The sequence below is a fragment of the Monodon monoceros genome, unplaced genomic scaffold (genome assembly GCF_005190385.1).
Source record: "Monodon monoceros isolate NGI ecotype Baffin Bay Population unplaced genomic scaffold, NGI_Narwhal_1 Super_Scaffold_18, whole genome shotgun sequence".
In the NCBI taxonomy this organism is placed as follows: Eukaryota; Metazoa; Chordata; class Mammalia; order Artiodactyla; family Monodontidae; genus Monodon; species Monodon monoceros.
Genome location: NW_021703774.1, coordinates 167,821,892 through 167,843,385, shown reverse-complemented (window position 1 = coordinate 167,843,385; position 21,494 = coordinate 167,821,892). Strand labels below are relative to the sequence as shown.

Genomic DNA, 21,494 nt, shown 5'->3' with positions numbered 1-21,494 from the left:
ATCCATCCATCCATCCATTATCCTTCCATCCATCCATCCATTATCCTTCCATCCATCCATCCATCCATCCATCCATTATCCTTTCATCCATCCATCCATCCATCCATTATCCTTCCATCCATCTATCCATCCATCCATCCATTATCCTTCCATCCATCCATCCGTCCAACCGTCCACTCAGCAAGTATATAATGAGTGCCTGCCATGTGCTAGACACAGAGGTAGAACAGTGAACAGGACAGAGAAGGACATTTTAAAGCGCAGAGTGTATGCTCACTATTTGTTGGTTGAAATTTACCCTGGAGATGAGGAAATAGAAAGCTGACCGGGTATCTAGTCCACCTTAGTTCTTTACCTGATTTCCTTTGGGCCCTGAATCTAACTTGTTGCCATGGCAGCTGGGACCGAGCGACCTTCAATGACAGCAGGATATGTGTGGGCAGGAGGGGGGACGTTTCTCTTGATACCTAACCCCAGTGGCAAGTAGAAGTTCGGGACGGGTCCCTGGGAGGCAGGGGCTGAGCTCTGCCTTTACTCTCATGGTTCTCACCTGATGGCCTCTCTGGGTCTCTGCCCCAGGTCGGGGGCGGGCAGGAAGGTGCAGGGGGCCAGATCGAGATCTTCTCCCTGAACCGGCCCACGCCCCGCACGGTCAAGTCCTTCCCGCTGGTGGCCCCTGTGCTCTGCATGGAGTACATTCCGGAGCCGGAGGAGGAGGAGAGCAGAGACGGAGACAAGAAGTGCTCGGCTGCTGACGCCTCGGCTGGAGTGCACCCCACCGTCTGCCTCGGGCTCCAGGATGGCAGGTTAGAGGCCTAGGGAGGAGGGGCTGGGAACAGCCTGGGGCAGGGCCGGGCAGGTGCATCGGAGGCTATCCGTGTAGCTTTGGCTTGTCACCCACCAACATTCTCCACCCCTGGCTGAGAGCAGAAAGGGGGAACCAGGAGCTGCTCGCACTTTAACCAGGACCCTTCAGTGGCTGCTTCGTGCAAGCTGGCTCCCTTCCGGGTAGTGTGGTACCGAGGGCAACGCTGACTTCAGTGTCAGCCAGAGCTGGGTTTGGATCTGCTATTTCCTCATGCCATTTAACCGCTCTGAGCCTCAGTTTCCTGTCTGTGAAGTGGGTGTTAGCATCCTTCCATGCAGGGCCGCGGTGAGAGTCCACTAGGACATGGGACATGTGAAGCCTTTAGGTCCCTTCTCTGTAATTGACAGCATCCACCCAGCTATGGCCTCAGTTAGCTTTGCAGGGCGGGTAGGCGTCCTGGGTGTTCCCGGGTTATGAGACCTGCTGGCAGAGGGGGCTCCCCCAGTAAGACCCTCCCGGAGCTGGTGAGTCAGCAATACTTCCTGGCAGCAAGGGGCACTCCCGCCAGAGTTTAGCCTGCTGGAGGGTCCAGCCGTGTGGATGGAGGGTGAATATTCATCCCACTTAAATGGAAGGTGAAGACGGTGATGAACAAGACCCTGAGATGGGCTACACCCCCGCGTCCTCCTCACAGCTCCAAGCTTTTCACGCCTGTCCTAGAGTCGGGGGAAGCGGGGAGAGAGGATGTTTCCTGAGCACCTACTGTGTGCTGCTCCCTGGGCCAGGGGCTGTGAGCCTCACAGTAGCCCCACTATGAAGTGTTTCCCACACAAGCAGCTGGGGGAGGAGCTAAAAGCTAACATACATAGAACCAACTTGGAGACACTAGAGGCTCTGGGATGTCCTGGTCTGGGTCCACAGAACCCAGGGGTCTGGTGAACACTCTTTGCTTTTAATGAGATCAAATTCAAACAACATAAAATTCACCACTTTAACCATTTTAAATCGTATAATTCAGTGGCTTCCAGTACATTCATGATGGGCAACAATCACCACTACATAGTTCTAGAACATTCTCGCCACCCCCAAAAGAAACCCTGTATCAGCCCCCATTCCCTGCCCCAATCCCTGGGAACCACTAGTCCACTTCTCATTGCTCTGTGTTTGTCTCTTCTGCACATTTCAGGCAAACGGAGTCACACAATGTGTGTGGCCTTTTGTGCCTGGCTTCTCTCGCTCCCCATAACATTTTCAAGGTTCACCCACATAGCACCTCGGTGCTTCATTCCTTTTTATGGCCGTGAGGTAGGCATCACGGCCCCGTTTTTTGGAGAGGACTGAGGCTCAGCGGTCCAGGTCAGTCAGCTGGATGGGCCACGTCTGGATTCACCCTCGGGTCTGTGTGACCCTGAAAACTGTTCTCTTAGCCCCTCTATTGTGCTGCACCCAGAGCCCCCTGTTTTCCACGGGCACCATCCTCTAAAGGCCACCCATGGAAAAGTCCGAGCATCGGCCTGTTCACGCAGCAGGGAGGCTCGCTGAGCTTGGCTGGGGCGGCTCGGAGCCTCTCACCAGGAGGGCACGTGGGGAGTGGGCACGTGGGGGGCTAAGTGAGTCACTCGACCTCTCCCCACAGCATCCTGGTTTACAGCAGCGTGGACACGGGCACCCAGTGCCTGGCGACCTGCAGGAGCCCAGGCCTGCAGCCCGTGCTGTGCTTGCGACACAGCCCCTTCCACCTGTTTGCCGGCCTGCAGGATGGGACCCTTGCCGCGTACCCCGGGACCAGCGGTAAGGATGGGGGGCTGGGGGCGATGGGGGCAGCCCTGGGCCCTGACTGAGAGCCACATCCTGTACCAGAGCGTCTATGGGAGGCAGGCCAGGGAGGCAGCTCAGAAAAAAATCGGGGAATCGAAGTGCTGGGGAGATTGGAGATCCCTGATCCCCACAGGAACGGGGTGCTCACTACCATACAGGCAGCTCAGCCCATTGGCGGGAAACTCTGCTGGATGAGAGCAGGGTCTCTGGGCTCAGATAGATCTGGCTTCATGTCCACGCTCTGCCCTGATGACAGATGTGTCCATGGGCGAGCAGCTTCTCCTCTGTGCCTCAGTCTCCTCATCTGTAAAATGGGAATCATGGTAACACCCACAGCTCATGGGTACCTGTGGGGTAACAGATTCAGTGAAGGCAAAGCATAGGACCTGGCACAGCGAGTGCCCAGTGGGGTGAGGCATTTCAATCTCCATTATTTTATTAAGTCATCGACGGCACAGATAATAACGTCTGGAGAGCAAGGCTGAGAGCGTTGGAGCTGCCGTGTGCCGGGATGCGGTGAAATGCTTATGCAGGCGCGTTATCTTAACTCTCGCCACGACCCTTGAGAACTGCCTCCCCTTTACGGATGCTGATTCTGAGACTCGGGGAGGGACACGAGTGCTGTGGTCCCCTGTCCCCTTGTGACTCGTTCAGCTCCCAGTCCAATGGCAAGGGCTGGGCAGAGCAGAGAGCTGCCCCCAGCACCTCCAGAGACAGCTGACGTGCCGAAGCCTCAGCCTCCCTCCGCCTCCCACGCGCCTCTAATTGCTGCGTCATCACAGCCTGTTGCAGGATTATAACCGGATATTTGTACTGAGCTTTTTTTTTTTTTTTTTTTTGCCACTTGGCGCTGTGTTGGTATTTTAAATTAGCTTTCAATAAGGCGTTTATAGTTTTTAATTAAAGGGGGTAGAGGGAGGGGGAAAAAATCCCTCTCACCATCAGACAGACTGTGCGTGTGAATGTCAATATGGGCTCAGATTTTCGGAGATCTAGATCAGGGGTTCTCAGGGGACTTTTACCCTCTGGCTCCCACGGGAGGCTGGGAGCCCTGCCCTGCCCGCGCTGGCTTCTCAGCCGCCAGTTGGGCTGCCTCCAGCCCTTTCCGTCTTGGTTCCTGACTCATTAGTTTGGGCGTCCGGGTTGGGAGGAGGCGAGGGGGTGTATCGGTTCGCTGGGGCTGCCATGACAATGTACCACAAACTGAGTGGTTTATACAGTGTAATGTATTGTTTCACATTCTGGAGGCTGGAGGTTCAAGATCAAGGTGTCAGCAGGGCCGTGCTCCCTCGGAATGCGCTGGGGAAGGATCTGTTCCAGACCTGTCTCCCAGCTTTGGGTAGTTCCTTGGCTTGTGGCACCATATCCCCCATCTTCATGTGGTATTCTCTTTGGGTGAGCCTGTGTCCAAATAGCCCTTTGGAATAAGAACCCCAGTCATATTGGATTAGGGGCCCACCCTCCTCCAATATGACCTCGTCTTAACCAATTACAACTGCAACAACCCTGTTGCCAACCAAGGTCACGTTCTGAGGTACTAGGGGTTAAGACTTCAATGACTGAATTTTGGGGGACACAATTCAACCCATAGGGGGATGGGGTCTAAGCATTGGCTTTCAGCCTGGGATTGGAGCCTGGTGGTTCGTCAGAACCAAAAGAGCCATTGGGGACCATCAGATGCCACACCCTCATATTCTGGGTGGGAAGGGACTGCCTAGAGTCCCACAGGTGAGCCGAGACCTGAACCTAAGTATCCTCCCTCCAGGGCTGGCTGGGTGCTCTCTTGCCTAGAGGAGGAGGTTGAGATGCTCCACTAGCTGTCCCACCTTGCAAACATTTGTCCCCCAAGTATTTACTGAGCACCTACTGTGCACCATGGATATGGTGGCCAGCAAACCAGATGTGAGCCCACCCTCACAGTTTATAGAGGGAGACAAGTTTAATGTATAGATGAGTCAAATGAACAGGCAGGAAGCTTACAATTACTCATCGTGCTGAGGGTCCTAAGGGGAGGAAGAGGGTGTCGGGTGAGAGCCTGACCTCCTGTGCGTGGGGTGGGCTGGTTGGTGAAGGCCTTTCTAAGGAGTGAGATCCTGAAGGTGAGACCTGAAGAAGGAGAAGCGGCCAGGCCAGTGGAGAGCTGGGGGAACAGTGTTCTCACCGAGGGAAGTGCATGTGCAGAGACCTGGAAGCAGGAGAGCGTTTGGTCTGGTGGGGAGGCTGTCTTGCTGGACAGTAGCCGGAGTGGGAAGCAGCACCAGGCAGGGTCTGGGAGTAGATGGACTGGACCCTGTGGGCCTGGGGTTTGTCTCGGTCGATGGGAAGTGGAGGAAAGTGTTGGGAGTGGCCGAGCACTGTGGCTGGTGGATGGAGTGGACGTAGGCAGGCTGTCTGGGAGGCTGCCACAGCCAGCCGGGTAGGGGAGTCTGGGTCACTCTGTCCATGGGAGCCCACCCTCTGGCTTTTGGTTTGGCTTTGGCCAGGGAGGCCTCTGGGAGAGACCTTGGCCTGGTGCCTCCCCTTCCTATGGTGTCCTCCAGAGGTGGCCAGGGCAGGAAGGGGGGCTCTCAGGACCACACGCCTTTCATCTGGGCTGCATGTGGCTGGGTCTGGAATCACCAGCCTGGCCCATGACCCAGCCGTGGGGCCTCGGATACCCCTCAGATACCCCCACTCCGCCCCAGCCCCGAAGCTGGAGCTGGGAGCTGCTCCCGGGCCAGCCTCTGGCCTTGGGCCCGCAGAACCCACCTCTGGTGCCCCATGGGGATTTTGAATAATCCAGACCCTTATTCTGGGCGTGGAGCAGATACTGGTGAGATATCTGTCAGTGTCCATGTGACAGGTTTGCCGTCTTGCCTGGGTCTGGCTAAGACCAAGACCAGATAAAGCTGGCATCCCTGGCCCAGCTTTGGCTCATTGGAGAAGGGCAGGACCAGAAATACTGGGTGAAACAGGTAGAAACCAACCTGGGGACCTGCTGAGTCCTGGAGGTCCTGTGGAACCAGCAGCTGTGAGGTAACTGTGAAGATTCTAAGGTCACCAGGCCACTTGGAGTCCTGGGCTGTCAGAGCTGGGGGGGCCTTGGAGTCCAAGCTCCAGGTGACAGATGGAGAATCCGACTCCATGGCAGTGTGGCCGTGGCAGTCAGTCTGCTGCCCCCAGGAGCCTCCTCTTATCAGCATTCATTCCCTCATTCGTTCATTCACTCACTCAGCAAATACACGTTCAGTGCCCACGAGGTGGCTGGTACTGCGCCGGGACATGAGCCAGGCGACCCCTGCCCCTGCCCATCCTGTGTTTGGGCGGGGCTGCCTGGACCCCCTCTGTCCGCCACCACCCCCGGCTCCGAGCAGAGGCAGGAGCGTGACCGGGCCTGGGTTGGGGTGTGGGAATGTCCCTGGTTAGATGCTGGGGACGTGGGCCAGGGTCACCCCCCGGAGGGACCAGACAATGGAATGGGTGAATGATGGCCTGGGACGTGGTCAGGCTGTCGGGATTGGGTCCCTGCTGTGAGAGATTGGGCCTGTTGCTGCTGCTTCTCTTGGAGCCTCAGTTTCCCCACCTGTAAAATGGGGATGAATTCAGCCCCACTGCGGCGGGTGGTTGTGAAGGCCAGGTGCGGTCAGTCACACAAGTGCCCAGAACGGAGCCTGGGCACAGAGACTCATGCCTGTTACCTTTCCACCATCATCACTGTTACTGTTGTTATTAATTCCGGGGTACTGGCTGCCTTTTGGGTCCCCCTCGATCTCAACGACTTGCACTCTGTATCCTAACTTCTGGCTCCGGCTCCATCTGGACCCCCAAGGACACCTGCTGGGCTTTCTCCCCTGCAGCCTGGGGGAGGAGGGACTCCTGCCTCTTGAAGTTGCTTTTGCTGAGACAGGGGCTTCATCTCTGTTCATCTGGCGTGAGAGCTGATGCCGGGCCCAGCCCTCACGAATGGGCTGTCTTGCAGGGGGCGGGTGTGAACTTGTAGGTGTGCATGTGTGTTCTGGAGCATGTGTACCTAGAGCCACTGGTGGGCAGGGAGCAGGTGGAGGGATGGATCCCCCAGCAGGCTTGGGGTGGGTAGGGCTCTAGCCCTGCCCAGAGCTCACAATGATTATGTTTAAAGTCTTAGACTTGTGGCCTGTGGAGGCTGGGAAGAACCTTAGAGGTCAGAGGTCTGTCCCCTTGGGGTGCAGATTGGAAAACTGAGTCCCAGCAAGGGGAAACCTCTTGTTTAGGGTCCCGCCATGGGCCTTCGGATCAGGGACTCCTGTCCTGTGTCCTTTTTGATATAATGATATCGGTATTATTTTATCAGTTAATCCTTCTCTCCTGGATTCAGGAGAGATGCCCAGCAGGCAGAGGAGTGGTCAGTGCACATGTGACCCTCAAGGGTAGCAGGTGCTACCCCCTACCCCAGGCAGCTGTACTATTCCAGGAAGGTACAGAGTAGAGGGTGCACGGGCTCTGCTGGTCATCACTGCCCACGGAGCAGAGCTCGCATTTCCGTTTTGGGGGTGTGGTTCCAGTATCCCAGCTGCTTCCTTCCTGGCAGGGGTCTCAGCCCCCACCTTAGCCTTAGTGGCGGGAGCTCCAGCTTCTGGCCACAAGCAATACTCACCTCTGGCCGCTGGAGGGCGCGCAAAGCCTCGTATTTTTGTGGCTCTGGTGGCCCGATGGGGGTCAGCGTCCCTTGTGGAGGCGTGGTTGCGTCATGGTCACTCTCCCCAGAGATCTTTGGAAACCCTTGGAACCTGAGAGGGCAGCAGGGACTGGGGAAGGAGGCCAGGACCAGAGTTAGCCGAGTTCCAACCCTGCTTGGTCCACCCTCCTTGGGTGGCTCTGTGCAAGCTCTGGGCTCCCTGGGTGTCTGCCGTCGCATCAGTGCCCTTCCGCGGGCTCTCGTGTTGTGTCAAAAGACAGCCAACAAGCAGAGCTAATGAGCAGCGGGTCCCGTCGAGCTGTGTGATTCGGACTGGTTCTCTAAACTCTGGGTCTCAGTTTCCTCAGTTGTAAAACAGGGATAAGAATAGAATCTTCCACATAGGCTGGTGGGAGGTAATGAAATAATTCATGAAAAGAGTGCCTGGCATGCCCACGTGTAACAGAATGTGGCAACAGCTGTCAACGCTCCTCACTGGGTGCCCACCCTGTGCTAAACATTCTACACATTTAATTTGATCCCTCCAACATCCGGTGAGGTGTAGGCACGGTTATCATGCCCACTTTACAGATGGGGAAACTAAGGTTCAGAGAGGTGACGTCACCATCACCCATCCAAGTTAATGCAGAGGTTGAGAGGCCGCAGCTTCCCACATGCTCCTATTCATGGGCTGGAAAGAACTGGATGTGTGTTGGTTGGGCGGGGGCTGGGGGGCGTATTTTCCAACTCTTAGCTGAGCTGGGAGTCTGCCAAGTTTAAGAAGGGCTGAAGGGGAGAGGAGAACACGCTTGACAGGAAGGGGAGGGGAGCGTGCTGGTGGGGGAATCTGGTCTGTCTTCCATGGGTCCTCCTGCCGCAACCCTCCAGCGCTGCAGACAGCTGCGCTCCATCACACCACGCAGCAGCTGGCTCAGAGGGAGGGCCTGTGCCGGGGCTGCTTTGCACCCCTTCCAGGGACCCTGTGGAGGGGGGACGGGAGTGGCTGGGCACTGACAAGCCAGTGGCAGGCTCTGTCCTGCCTCCCACTGCTGACGCTATCTCAGAGGTGTGCCCCACTTCCTGCTCAACCCTCCTGTCCCATCTGGCACCCTGGCAGACAGGACAGCCTCTGGGGTTCTGTATGGCATCGGGTGTAGCTTCAGAGAAAAACCAGTCTCCGTGGGCACCGCTCTCATGCCAGGGAAGATCCTTGGCATGTTCTTGGGTGAGCCGAGCATCCCTTAGGGTGGTGGGAGAGAGCCTCGTTCAGTGCTGGGCCAGATCCCTTCATCTGCCTGTCTTCAGGGATGGTGGGCTGGGGACTGATGGCCTCTCAGGACTTCCTCCTTCCATACCTGGGGTGGTGGCATCTCTGGAGGAGGAAGGTCATCAGAGATCTTGGTAGAGGTGACAGAGTGCCTTGGAGTAGGCGAGAAGATGTGTGAGAAGGCAAGACTCATTTTCAATAAGTTACGGTGTCAGAAATGTCCTCAGAGACAGTCTTATTCGCAGCACCCTCCCCATTTTACAGGTGGGAAAACTGAGGCCTTGAGAAGTAGAGAGGTGCACTCAAGGTCCTTAGTTAGCTGCTAGCAGAACCAGGGCCAGGACACTCCCCACCGTGTGCCACCTTCTTGGCAGGGCTCTGTGGATGCTGCCTCTTCGGGGAAGCCTCCCTGGAATTCTCCTGTGCAGAGTCGGTTCCTTCCATCTTAACAGCTCTCAAGGCCCTCTGTGCATGCCTGGCCACTTGGGCTTGGCACTTCGTATGGTAACTGCTGTTTAACCCTTTGTTTTCTCCATCCAGCAGGGATTTTCTTGAGGGCAGGGTCTGTGTCTGATTTATTTCTGTCTTCACAGCACCCATTACAGGCCCTGGCATGGAGTAGGTGCTTACTAGGTGTGTGTGGAATGAATGCACAGAAGAGAGGGAGAGGGAGAGAGGAAGGGAGGGAGGGAGGAGTGGGGAGTACAGCCCCCAGAGCGGGTGGAACATAAACAGAGGCAGATGGGAGCAGCTGCCATGCCACTGGGGAGGGTGAGGGGCAGAGAAAGGGGCCAAGAGCTCTCACGGAGCCAGGCGTGGCCGCCGCTGTGGCCCGTGGCTCCCGAGGGCTGAGCAGCCCCGGACCTCTGAGCCGTTTGCCATCCCCCACCCCCTGCTGCTGACCTGCCTCCTTGCTTTCCCTCCAGGAGGCATCCCCTGGGACCTGGAGAGCCCGCCTGTGTGCCTGACTGTGGGACCTGGGCCCGTCCGCACCCTGCTGAGCCTGGAGGACACCGTGTGGGCCAGCTGTGGGCCCCGGGTCACTGTCCTGGATGCCACCAGCTTGCAAACTCAGGTACCGGCCCTGCCTTGTGGCTGGTGGGCCCAGGCCCTGGGGGGGTCATCTCCGGGCACACCCTCGCAGACCTTCTTGCATTCTACCTGGCACCGCTCTCGGCTCCCAGCCGCGTCTCAGGGATCATCAGAGTTTGCTGGGCAGCAAGAGGGGGCCAGGATCCCTGTGGGGCCCCACCCCCTGCCCCGACACGCACCCTCGGGGCTGCTGTGAGGGGGAGGCTCCCCAGCCCACTGGGCAGTGATACAGCTCCTCCGTTGTGTCTGCTGCTCCCTGTGGAGGTGGAGCTGGGGTCCCTGTGCTCCCACTGGTACCCAGGACCCAGCTGTGCTGAGGGGATAGCCAGGGTGAACGCAGCCATCCTGGGCGCTGGGCTCTTTAAACAGTGTGGACATGGAGCCTGCTAGGTCCTGCCTTGGCCCATCACAAGCACTGCTGGATCCTCAGCCCTGGGATGAGAGCCTGGTCCAGGGGCTTCTTCCCATGCCCGCGTGGCTCCCTGAATGGTATTTTGGTGAAGTTTGCCGTTATTTGATGTGTTTGGATTATCAACTTGAAATGAGCGGCCACCAGGCCCAGAGGGGAGCTGTGGGTGTGGGCTTGGGGTCAGAACAGACAGGCCCCCGCGTGCCTCCACGGCTTCTCTCGCCCGCTCTATCGTCTCTCGTACAGCCATACATCAGCTACTCAACAGCCAGGCGACTGTAAGATCCCAGGGAATTGGGGCCGGGTCCCGGATGACACTGTCCTGGTTTGGCAGATGGAGAAACTGAGGCCCAGGGAGCTGTGGGTGAGCTCTGAGACCCGGGATTGAACCTCAGGGTCTCGGCGCTAACTTTCCCATCTTTGCTGAAGCATGAGTGCAGCGTTCGGAGCTGTGCACGCCTGGCTCTGCCTTCCAGTTCCCCCACTCACCTGCGGGGGCCTTGGGGGACCCCGTCTGTGAACACGAGTTTTCCCATCTGTGAAAGGGGAACAAGCATCCTTTCCCTGCGGTCCTTTCGCCGCTGAGTGAGATAATGCTTGGCCAGTGCCAGGAGATATTTGATTAGTGGCTCTTGTGGGTGCTGGAAAGGGAGGTGGGGTGAGAGGCAGCGCCGTGGGCAGAATCAGAGGATTTGGGTTTTGAACTATAATCAACCTTTGAGGAGAAGAGGGCTGGGGGCTAAAGGTGACGCCTGGGCTGCCACCCTTGAGGGGCTGTTTGAACAGGACCAGGACCTTTGACCTCACTGGCGGGGCTGGGCCTGGACAGAGGGGGTGGGCTCTGGGAGGGGCCGGGGAGACGCCAGCAGGAAGGACACTGCTGCCTCCCCCACTCCAGTTTCTGGATTTCTTGGTCCTCTTTCTCCCAGGCAGAGCTGGAGTAGGGGCGGGGAGCCCTGAGCAGCTGTGGCCACAGACTCCCTTCCCAGCCCCTGGTTCTTGTTTGGGGGCTTCCCTGCTGCCCCGGACCCTGCCCTGTCACTTCCCTCAAGGGCCTGTCACCTTCTTGGCCTTCTGAGAGGAGGGTGAGTAGTGGGGACTGGCTCCCCAGGGCTTTTGAGGTCCCCAACTGACCTGGGTCTCAAGACATTTGTCAGGAAAAAGGATGAGGCCCCTCTGCAGCCCCTGCCCAAGCATCCCTGCATTGTCACCACGCCAGGCCCAGTGACCTCCCAGCTTTCTCGGCTGGCAGCCTGCACAGGCTCTGACTCAGCCAGCAGCCGAGCACTGGGGCCCAGCTTAGGGCAGCGGTGAGAGGGAAGCGGGCCCAGCCCTGCCCTTGGAGGGCCTCCAGTCTGATGGGGGAGACCCAACCCTGCCCTTGGAGGGCCTCCAGTCTGATGGGGGAGAGCCAGCCCTGTCCCTGGGGATCTCTAGTCTGATGGGGGAGACCCAACCCTGCCCTTAGGGGGCCTCCAGTCTGATGGGGAGACACAGCTCTGCCCTTGGGGACCTCTAGTCTGATTGGGGAGATCCAACCTGTCCTTGGGGTGCCTCCAGTCTGATGGGGGAGAGCCAGCCCTGCCCTTAGAGGGCCTCTAGTCTGATGGGGGAGACTCAGCCCTACTTTTGGGGACCTCCATTCTGATGGGGGAGATTCAGCCCTGCCCTTGGGGGGCCTCCTGTCTGTTAGGGGAGACACAGCTCTTCCCTGGGGGCCTCTAGTCTGATGGGGGAGACACAGCCTGCCCTCTGTTCCCCATATGGGAAAAGTGAGCCCAGAAACATGAAGAAGCCGAAAGCGGAGTGCGGAAGAGGTGGGAAGGAGCAGGCTTTGTGAGCTCCCTGTTGGCCAGCAGACATTCTCAATGCTGCCAGCGGGGGAAATGGGACAGGAGAGGCAGAAGGCAGCCGAGGAAAGTGGGAGGCAGGATGTGAGCTAAGAGTTGTTTTCAAGGAAGAATCTTCTAAGGAAGGATCCAGAGGCCGTAGGACCCTGAAACCATAGGCCCGTGGGAGCAAAGTGGCTACTGGTTGTTGGGGCAGGCGGTGTGGGCAGCAGGGCCTGAGGAGCTGGTGAAAGCTGGGCCCCCAGGCGGCCCCTCCCAGGGCTACGAAACTTTCCAGAGGGGGAGGAATTGGGAGGCATCATCAAAGACAGAGGCCCTGTCCCTGTCCCGGCCATGCCCACCTCGGGTCTGCTGGGCACCCCACTCCCTTGGAGGCGACTGACTTGCCGGCAGCCTGCTTCAGATTGGGGAGATCCTTGCCCCGCCAGGCTGTGCACCCTTGGACAAGGCACTGGGCCTTCCTGGGCCTCAGTCACTTCATCTGTAAAATGGGATGACAGCAGTACTGTGTAGGGTTACAAGAGGACTCAATGGGAGGGTTTATATAAAGGGCTGTTTCACACAGTGCCTGGCACATACTAAGTGTTGGATGAGCATCGGTTATTGTGGTAATTGTTTGCCTGACTTAAGTCCTTATTGCCGTATATGTGGTTTGTTTGGAAAATCAAGCTGCTCCTTTAGAGTCGGTGGTGTTGGTGGGTGTGGGGTGTGTGTCCGCATTGCAGGTCTGCTGTCCCCTCACTTTGCTGGCTGGAAGGCTTCCTTCTGCTGACAGCTGTCCTAGGAGCTTGAGACAGACGGACGAAGGGAAGGATGGGGCCCAGGCGAGGCCCTCACTGGATTTCGACCCTCGCCAGCTGCCATGCAGTCCCACCCAGGCCCTGCAGCTCAACTCCAGCCCCACTGTCCCTTGGGCCAATCGGCCACGAGGCTCCAGCGTGAGGCTGCGATGATTTAAGATTAGTTCTGGACCAGCTGTCCTTAAGAAGGGGATCAATATGACCTTTGCCCTGCTGTGCGTACCTGGAAGGCGTCGGGAGGGCACTGGGTGGAAACAGCTTGGATGGAGGAAGGGGTGGTGGAGGAGACTCTGCAGAAGGGCGGGAGGGAGCCTGGCCCGCCCCCCCCGCCCCCCCCGCCCCCCCCCCGCCCCCCCCCCCCGCCCCCTGTCTGCAGCCAGGGAAATTGAAAAGTTTGTGCATGGCGCGATGCAGCGGCTCGCCTTCAGTACACACAATCCTTTGCACAGTAACGAGACGATCGCCATGCATATCTTTTTTTTTTTTTGAGGTACGCGGGCCTCTCACTGTTGTGGCCTCTCCCACTGCGGAGCACAGGCTCCGGACGCGCAGGCTCAGCGGCCATGGCTCACGGGCCTAACCGCTCCGCGGCATGTAGGATCCTCCCAGACTGGGGCATGAACCCGCGTCCCCTGCATCGGCAGGCGGACTCTCAACCACTGCGCCACCAGGGAAGCCCTCGCCATGCATGTTTAATAAAACCTCACTTCACTGCTGCTTGGGAAAGAGGAAGCCTTCTCTGTGCCGGGGCTCTGGGAACTGCTCTGTCTCGCTGCTGCTAATGATCGCCGGACCCAGCCGGCAGCTCCACGCTCGGCTTGGTGGCCAGACGACCCGAGGAGCGGCCTGTAGGCTGGGCTGCTGTCCAGGCAGCTGTGGTCCTGAAGGGGTGCCGAGGGCTCAGCACACGTCCTGCAGCGGCAGCGTGCCTCAGCTCAGACGAGAGGCATTGCTTAGTGGCGGCAATGTGCTAGACTCTCCCCCGGGGCTGAGAACCTCTGTGGGGACTGGAGCGCCTCGGAGCTGCCTAGGGCTCCACGCCAGGGGCCCAGGAGTGTCCTGTCAGCCGAAGTGTGGTCGCGTGGCTCTGGCCCAAGTGCACAGACATTGAGTGTTCATCCAGGGATTGTGTCAACTCTAAGGTCCTTTCCCTTGCTTCTCCCACCCTCCAGGAAGTAATAATAACCATCATGTATTGAGTGTGTAGTGCAGACCAGGCATGAGGTTAAGTGCTCTACATGTATTAGCTCGTTTAATCCTCAAACCACCCTGTGAGATGGGTACTAGTATTATTTCACTTTACAGATGAGGAAATAAGAGTCCCAGAGAGGTTAAGTGACTTGCCCAAAGTCACACAGCCAGAAGGAGGCAGAGTTGGGATCTGAACTCAGGCCTCCGACTGAGTTCTGAACTGAGGCATCTTAACTGCCGTGTTGGCTGCCTGGGTGGGCAGAGGCTCGGTCTCCTTTGAGCTGCATTGTCCCCCTGCAGCTTCTGTCCTGTCCTGTATCACTCTCGGGCTGTGTCATTGTTTAAGTGCCTGCTTTTTCCACCAACACATCTTCTGGGCCAAGGATTGCACCCTGTTCATTTCCCCACGTCCGTCTGGCTCACGTAGCTCACGTAGCAGGTATTTACTCTAAGTAGATAGTAAATGGTCGTGGTGGACAGACGGAAGGTGGTGTCCTGATTTGCAGGCCTTTTGTGCAGGGGGTTGAGGGGGGTGGGCACAAGTGAGACCTGCTCTTAGCTCTTCAGGAGCTCGGAGTCCAGTATGAGGAGCAGACCCAGGACGGTCAGTGCCAGCCAAGTGGGAGGAAAGCTGTGGGGTGCGGCGTGGGGGCAGGCCCAGGCCTGGTGGGAACCCAGGGGAGGCGCGAGGGGTTCCAGACACGTGGAGGAGGGACAGGACAGGGGAGGTTTTCAGAGGTCAGGATCCCTGAGCTGGGCGGGGCAGGTGAGTCAGCTGTGATGCTGAAGGGGGAGGGGAGGCGGGGAGGATGCCCTGAGCAGAGAGAGCACTGAGGGCCAGGCCCGAGCAGAGCCAGCCCCGTGCTGTGTGGGATGGGGGTGGGCGGCTCCCCGGGAGGAGTCTCTGAGCTGCCGTCTCCATTAGGCCCACTTGGCCTCTGCCGGCAGCCCCTGACCTTGCTGAGCCCGTCCTGCGGAGCCGGTGCCGCGGTCTGTCTCTGGGCTTGATGCTTGCCCACCAACTGCTTATTCAGCTCCTTGATCCCAGCAGAGGCAGCAGCGAGGCCTGTTCAATAATAATGTAGCTCACCAGGGCCTGTGTCAACACCGCATCCTCCATGTTCATTATCTGGATCGCCACCTTCAAAGTCTAATCCAGTTGTCTGGAGTTCATTTTAACTGATCGCTGGAGGGGAAGTCGGCTATGGGATGACTGTTGCATCTTAATTTTAAAAAAATGAATTAGCGACAGGCCAACAGGAGGCCTTCGGTTTGTGGGGTGCACTCTGCCGAGTCGGCCTGGCCAGGGCACCGGGGCAAGGCTGCTCCCCAGCACGGCGTGTGCTGTGATCTCCGCCACCCCGGCTTAGGGGCGGGGGGCAGTAGCGACAGGGAGGGGTGCTGGAGAAGGGGCTGGGCTGCGAGTGTGCTTTATGCGATTGGATCCTCGCGTCGCCGCAGGGGTCAGCTGGGCCCATTGTTCAGATGGGGATACCAGCTAGAAAGCAGCCCCTTGACTTGTGGTCTGTGACCTCTGCTCCCCAGCCCCGCTGGCCCCTCTGTTGGCCTCTGAACATGCCGGGCTTCTTCCCACCACTAGGCCTTTGCCTCTGCTGTCCCCCTGCCTGGGCCAGGGCCACTGTGCCCACAGCTTGTCCCTCGGGCAGCTGCTTCTCATCCCCCAGTCTTGGCTCAGCTGCCGTGGCCTCAGTGGGGCCTGCCCTGGCGGCTCCATCAGAGTCACCTCCACCCCCAGTCAGGGTCTTGACACGTCAGTGGCTTTATTGTCGTCAGAGCGTTGGTCACTGTCTGAAATTGTCTCCAGGACTGTTGTTGTCCCTCTGCACCCACCCGGCCATAAACAGACGAAAACGGGACCTGGTCTGTTTTGTTCACCAGCGCATCCCAGGGCTGGGCGCTGCACCAGCTTCTCAGCCGGTGCTGGTGGGAGCGTGCAGGGACCCCCTCCTCTGTTGGGTGGGTTGAGATGGGGGCTGGCTGCTGCCTTACATGTTTGAAAATCTGGGCGGGAGGAGGTTTGGGGCGCTGGTGCCAGATGGAGAAGTGCCTTGGAGGAAGCAGGCCGGGAGGCTACACCAGAAAAGAGGTGGGAAGGAATTTGGGGAAAGGGCTGGTCAGAGGGTCTTGAGGCTGGGAGGGGTGGGTCCTACTCGATAGCAGCCACCACCGCTGGGCAGAGGGACTCGGCAGGTGGGACAGATGCGGGTAGGACAGCTGTGTCACACGAGGGCCCAGGTCCCACCTCTGACTCGCCCCTGCGCCGGCCTTGAGGCGTTTCCAAGGCAACCCCCTTTCTTCCCAGGACCTCCTGGGTGTGATTGCAGAAGTACAGGCCTGGGGCCAAGGCTCCCCCAGCCCCACCTGGAAAGTGCCAGAACACAGGGCAAGATACGTCCGGCTTGGGCCGTGGGCCCGGCTCCCACTCCACAGGGCTGTTGTGAGGGTTAATCGGGTCAGCTGTTTCTCATTGGGCCCCGGCGCCCCACCTTGGAGAAGCCTGTCTGGCCCCTCATCCATGTGCACTGGGTCACAGCACCGGCACTGGGCCCTTCTCCACAGCACTTGCCACGATTATCAGATTCGCCAGATCGAGGCCCTGTAGGGCAGGACCGTGCCTGGCGGGCTCCCAGCACATTCCTGGTGCCAAGACCAGGCTGATGTATAGTGGGTGCTCAGTGAAAGGTTGTGGCGAGAGAAGAAGTTTCCATCAGGGAAGTGGGCTCTGTCTGTGGTGGATCTAAGCGTGTAAGGAGCATGTGGCCAGGGTGGAAAGAAGAGCTGACCAGCTCCAGAGCTCGGTGCTGAGCACGGGTGCTTTCCCAAGTGCGTGTTGTCAATAGTCCCGCCTTGTAGGGGTTCCAGCATCGTCTGCCCCGACTGCTCCGTCCCCTGCCACCACCCCGGTGCCTGGGTGCTGGCTTCTGATACCGGAACTCATGCTTTTTGTCATTAAGCACGCCAGAGGAGAAACTTCTCTGGTTCCCTGGACACCAACAGACCCCAGATAGCCCCCTGCCCGTCCCAAGCACACCCGCCCTCCCCAGCCTTAATTTTCACGTTTAGTGCCCAAACTTAGTTTGCATGTGTTAGCTGTTGTAACTCTATCATAACAGTGTGACGTGGCATGAATAATGCATCACTGGGCTGTATTAGTTTTCTGTCTCCTATCTTATTTATGACACGAAACAGGTGGGAATTTGCAAAAGCGAAATCCAGGCGCAGGGATTCTTGGGTAATGGTATGCAAATTGGTGTGGGCGTGGGAAGATGCACCAAGTCCTCGGGCGTCCAGGGAGACTCCAAGGCCCAGAGCCCTGGTGTTCAGGTCACCCAAGCTTGTGGATCAGGAGTCATGACACTCCATGGAGTCAGCTCAGTTCAGCAGTTTTCTCTGAATTTTTTTCAGTGTGTGTGTCATTTTTATTGTTGTCATCCTGTTTTTCTTTCTTTAATTAAAAGTTGGCAGGTGAAACTCGAGAACTCGACTTTCTAAAGGTTGTGGAGACTTCCCAGGAGGAAAGTAACAAGTTCCAAAGGAGTGCAAGTGTTTTCTAGTAGCCTGAAGAATTGAGGTTAGATGTTCAGAACGTCTTCCTTTCAGGAAGCTTATGAAGGATAGAATGTGGGGGGTGGATTTGGGGATCCCGTGGGGCTCCTTTCCTGGGGGGGGCACCGATGGGTCAGAAGTGGTCCAGGGCCATGGTTGCTGCCTCTGCTCTGGGGTCTGGGGGTTGTGGGGACATATCTCAAGGGACGTCCTGTGGGACTTGGGTGGCTAAGGGGCTGGGCTCCAGGCTTCCTCTCTCCTCACCAAGAAGAGCTCAGGGCTTTCTTGTCTCTGATGTTTGGTTTCCCCCCGTCCTGGAAGATTTAGGCTGATGAAAGGATTTCACGGTTAAAGAAAAAATTGTTTGAAGCTGTCGGCTCAGGGAACAGGTTCTGTGAAACCATGGAGGAGAAAAGGGAGACGGTAGAGGGAAGGCAGATGGGAGGGGACGTTGGAGAGAGAACAGACTGGGACTGGAGATGGGGCAGGGGCAGACGATGGCGCTGGGGGTGAGGTGTGGGGAGTGGGCAGTCCTCTGTCTTCTGAGCCTCTGTCCCCCAGCATCTCTGGCTGTCAGTCTGTCCTCCCCTCCACCATGGTTACTCTCCCCTCTGAGCCCTGCTGCAGGATTAGGGATGGGGACACCATAGCAGCAGTTGTCCAATCCCCTGGGGTTTGGCAAAAACACAGAGAGCCACGGACGGACCCACGGAATGTCAGGCCTTGGGCTGGCCCTTAATACAGTGGAGGCTGGGAGGGGTCACAGCGGGAGAGGTTTAGGCCAGTGCCCGGTGCTTAGGGTACACGCGGTGGTTGTGTCATGGCCTTCGCAAGCCTGGCCGCTGGGCTGGGGGAGGGTCTGCCTGGTGGGAACCTTGAGACGCGTTGCCGGCTGCCCCTGCTGTGTTCTGAGCAGGCACAGCTGATGGTCAGTGTGGACCCGGGAGCCATGTTGGTTGGTTTCGACCCCCAGCTCCACCACCTATTGCCTCAGTTTACCCACCTATAAAATGGGGATAATTACAGAACCTACCTCAGGACTGAGCGGCGTGATGTACGTAAAACTCCCAGGGCTCTCTGCCCGGTGAGGAGTCAGCAGGGCGGGCAGGTGTCAGCCGCTGTTTTATGGTGACTACAGGACCCGCTCAGGATCACAGGGACCCCTCTCCCCCAGTAGGTGGTGGAGCCCAGATCTCAGGGTGCTTGTGACTCCAGTGCCTGTGTTCGCGAGCACATGTGCATGTGAGTGCACATGGGTCGTGCACACGAGAGAGAGGGAAATAGGTCGAGTATATTAATGTCGTACAGGCCCTCGTCTGTGATCTGAGAGTGTTGACGGCACCCTGTTGGGACCTGAGGGCCTGGGTCAAGCCTGGAATCAATCCCCCCTCTCCGTTATCCCCTGGCCCCATCCCCAGCTCCCACCCGCTCTGGACAGTCACCCTGATCTCTCACATGGCTGCCACAGCTCCCCAGCGCCTTGGGTGTGGATCTGCGCCTGGTCCTCCGCAGAGCCTTTCACTCGTGCCCTGAGCGGGATGGCAGGGAAGACGCCTTGGCCAAGCCTGCTCACCTCTGCTGCTGAGCCCAAGGGGAATCTGGAGTCCAGGCCGTCACGAGGCAGGAGGCCCCCCTCTGGTTAAGCAGGTGCCACAGGTGCTGAGCAGATTCCGTGTGAAGGGGTGGGGGCCATGGAGGGCTGGGTGGGTGCCTGGAATTGCACCACACAGGCTCGCTCGGGGCAGGGTCGGCAGGTGTAATGCCATCTGCCCCTTGGAGCTGGAAAGCAATGCTGAGCCACCACGGGGGTTCTTTCTAGAGCAAAGCTCCATCACACCTGACCCTGCTTCAGCCTGACCACCCAGGCTGCCTCTTCCCTGGCTCTTCCAGCCCCCAGCTCAGGTGTTGCACTGGCTGGGGCTCCAGTCCTTGTGCAGGGCCCTGGGCTCCAGCAGCGGCCCCCACCCCCATGGACCTGCCGCTCTGGTGTGGGTGTGGTGAGGGGGTCACGGGGCTGACAGAGACCCCCCCCCTCATGAGTTAACGCTTATCGAGACTCACCTAGAGGCTGGTCCAAGCTCTTTGTGAGTAGCGACCCGTATAACCTTCACAACAGTTTTATGCCGGTGGTCACCTCATTACCCCCCCTTTTAAAGTTGAGGAAACCGAGGCAGGAAGTGGTGGAACTGGGACCCAGACCCTGATGGTCTGGTCCTGAGCCCATGGCCTCAATACCTCTCAAAAGCAGGAGGCAGGTGACAAGATGACCTCAGGCCACAGTGATGTCACACCGAAGGTGAGCCAGGCAGCCGAGCTCGGCCCCACTACTTCCAGGACAGGCCACTCCCCTTCTGAGTCTCGGTTTCCTCATCTGACCAGAGGCTCCGCAGTCCCACCAAATCTCGGGGCCGGCGGGGGCTCCCAGAGTTGAGCTGAGCTGTGGTGAGCGCAGCCCAGATGCACACAGGTGCCGAGCTACACGTCCCCGGCTCTCCTGCTTGGTCTTCACCGGGGTCCCTGTGGTGCTGGAAAGGGACAGGCACCAGGCAGACCCCGGTGCAGCCCGGCACCTGCTAGTCCAGAGCAAGGCTGGAGCAGACCCACAGCCAGGGTGCTCGGTGGCCCCAGGTGGCCGGCAGTCCGGCTCCCTCCTCAGGTGTCTGCACTGCATGTGCTGGCTTGTATAATTGAAGAAAACAGAAGGAAATTAAATAGGACTAATGAGGAGAATATCTATAGCCCACACTTTGAGATGTTTTTCAGCCAGATGCACAGGTGGATGTCAGTTTGGTTTAGTTTTTTTTGGTTGGTTGCTTTGTTTTCTTTTCCACTGTAGTTTATTACGGGATATTGAAGTTTTGTTTTCAAAGACAAAACGTTGGTGTGGCCACAGCAGGACAACCATCCCTGCAGTGACGGTTTCTGTGGGCCTTGCTCTGGGTGTGGTGGGTGGCAAGGAGGGTCTGTGCCCACCTCCTTAAGTGCCTAGTGATAAAGAAGCTTCAGTGCAGGAATTTTAAACTTGGCGGCGGGGGGCAAGAGTGGTTTACAGACTCTTTTGAGATGTTGGCAAAAACTATTGATCATCTTTCTAGAAAAATGCACCAAACACACCAAATTTTGCACAATCAATTCCAAAATGGGTTGTTGAAGACAAGTTTGGGACCGGCTATCACTCTTAGGGCAGAGACGTCATCCTTCCCTCTGTCCCTTCTAGGTTCCCGGGGTGGCCCTGAGCCAGGAGAGCCCAGCACCCAATTAAGTCTCTTGCTAGACAAGAATGGCCTCGCCCCCACTTTACAGATGAGTAAACTGAGACCCAGAGGTGTCAACTGACTTGCTGGTAAGAGGTAGAGGTGGATGCCACACCTTACGCCTCCCCGCCGGCACACCATCCCCTTGGCCTTGACCAGGTCCGATTCTGAAGGCAGAGTGTTAAGCTTTGGACGGAGCCCCACAGAGATGTCTGTCCATGGCTGAGAGGTCACATGCAGGCTTTGGAGTCCCATTAGGGTGACCAACTGTCCCGTTTCGTCCAGACAAGGAGTTGGACTTCCAGTGCTACAACTGGGGTCTCTCTGGGCAAACTGGGACGAGTGGGTCACTCTAAGCTGGAATCCTGGCTTTCCCCCCATTTTCCAAGCACAGTGACTTTGTGAACGGCACTCAGCCTCTCAATTTGTTTTCTCAGCTGTAAAATGTTGGTAAGAATCAGATAGATAAGGGAAGGGAGTTGTGTCCTAATTGTCTTTAAAAGACTGCCTCTGCCTGCCCAGTGCAGCGGCTTGGAGCATGACCTCTGGGTCTCAATCCTCAGCCTGTCCCCTGGCTGGCAGAGTGACCCCACGCCGCTTTCTCGAAGCGTCGGCATCCTGCCTGTTAGGTGAGGATGGAAGGGTGGTGTCTTCATCCCAGGTTGCAGGGATACTAAGCGGAGCCAGAGCTGGCAAAGTGCTGGTGAGCGCTCCGTGGATGGTCCCTTGGCCCATGACCGGGCCTCCCAGGCCAGCTCGTTGTGGTGACCGAGCAGCGAGTAGGAGGCAAGAGCCCCTTCACGCC

The 21,494-nt window shown here is 57.9% G+C and overlaps 1 protein-coding gene across 10 annotated transcripts in view; it reads left to right on the top strand.

Moving 5' to 3' along the window:
* The window catches only part of ARHGEF10L (Rho guanine nucleotide exchange factor 10 like), a 178,611-nt gene that overhangs the window by 137,011 nt on the left and 20,106 nt on the right, over positions 1-21,494 (top strand). For all 10 annotated transcript variants that reach the window (XM_029228733.1, XM_029228728.1, XM_029228729.1 and 7 more), the window contains 3 exons: positions 580-806; positions 2,445-2,599; positions 9,453-9,601. In XM_029228733.1, coding sequence (XP_029084566.1) covers positions 580-806; positions 2,445-2,599; positions 9,453-9,601 — 531 coding nt within the window. The remainder of the gene's footprint in view (positions 1-579; positions 807-2,444; positions 2,600-9,452; positions 9,602-21,494) is intronic.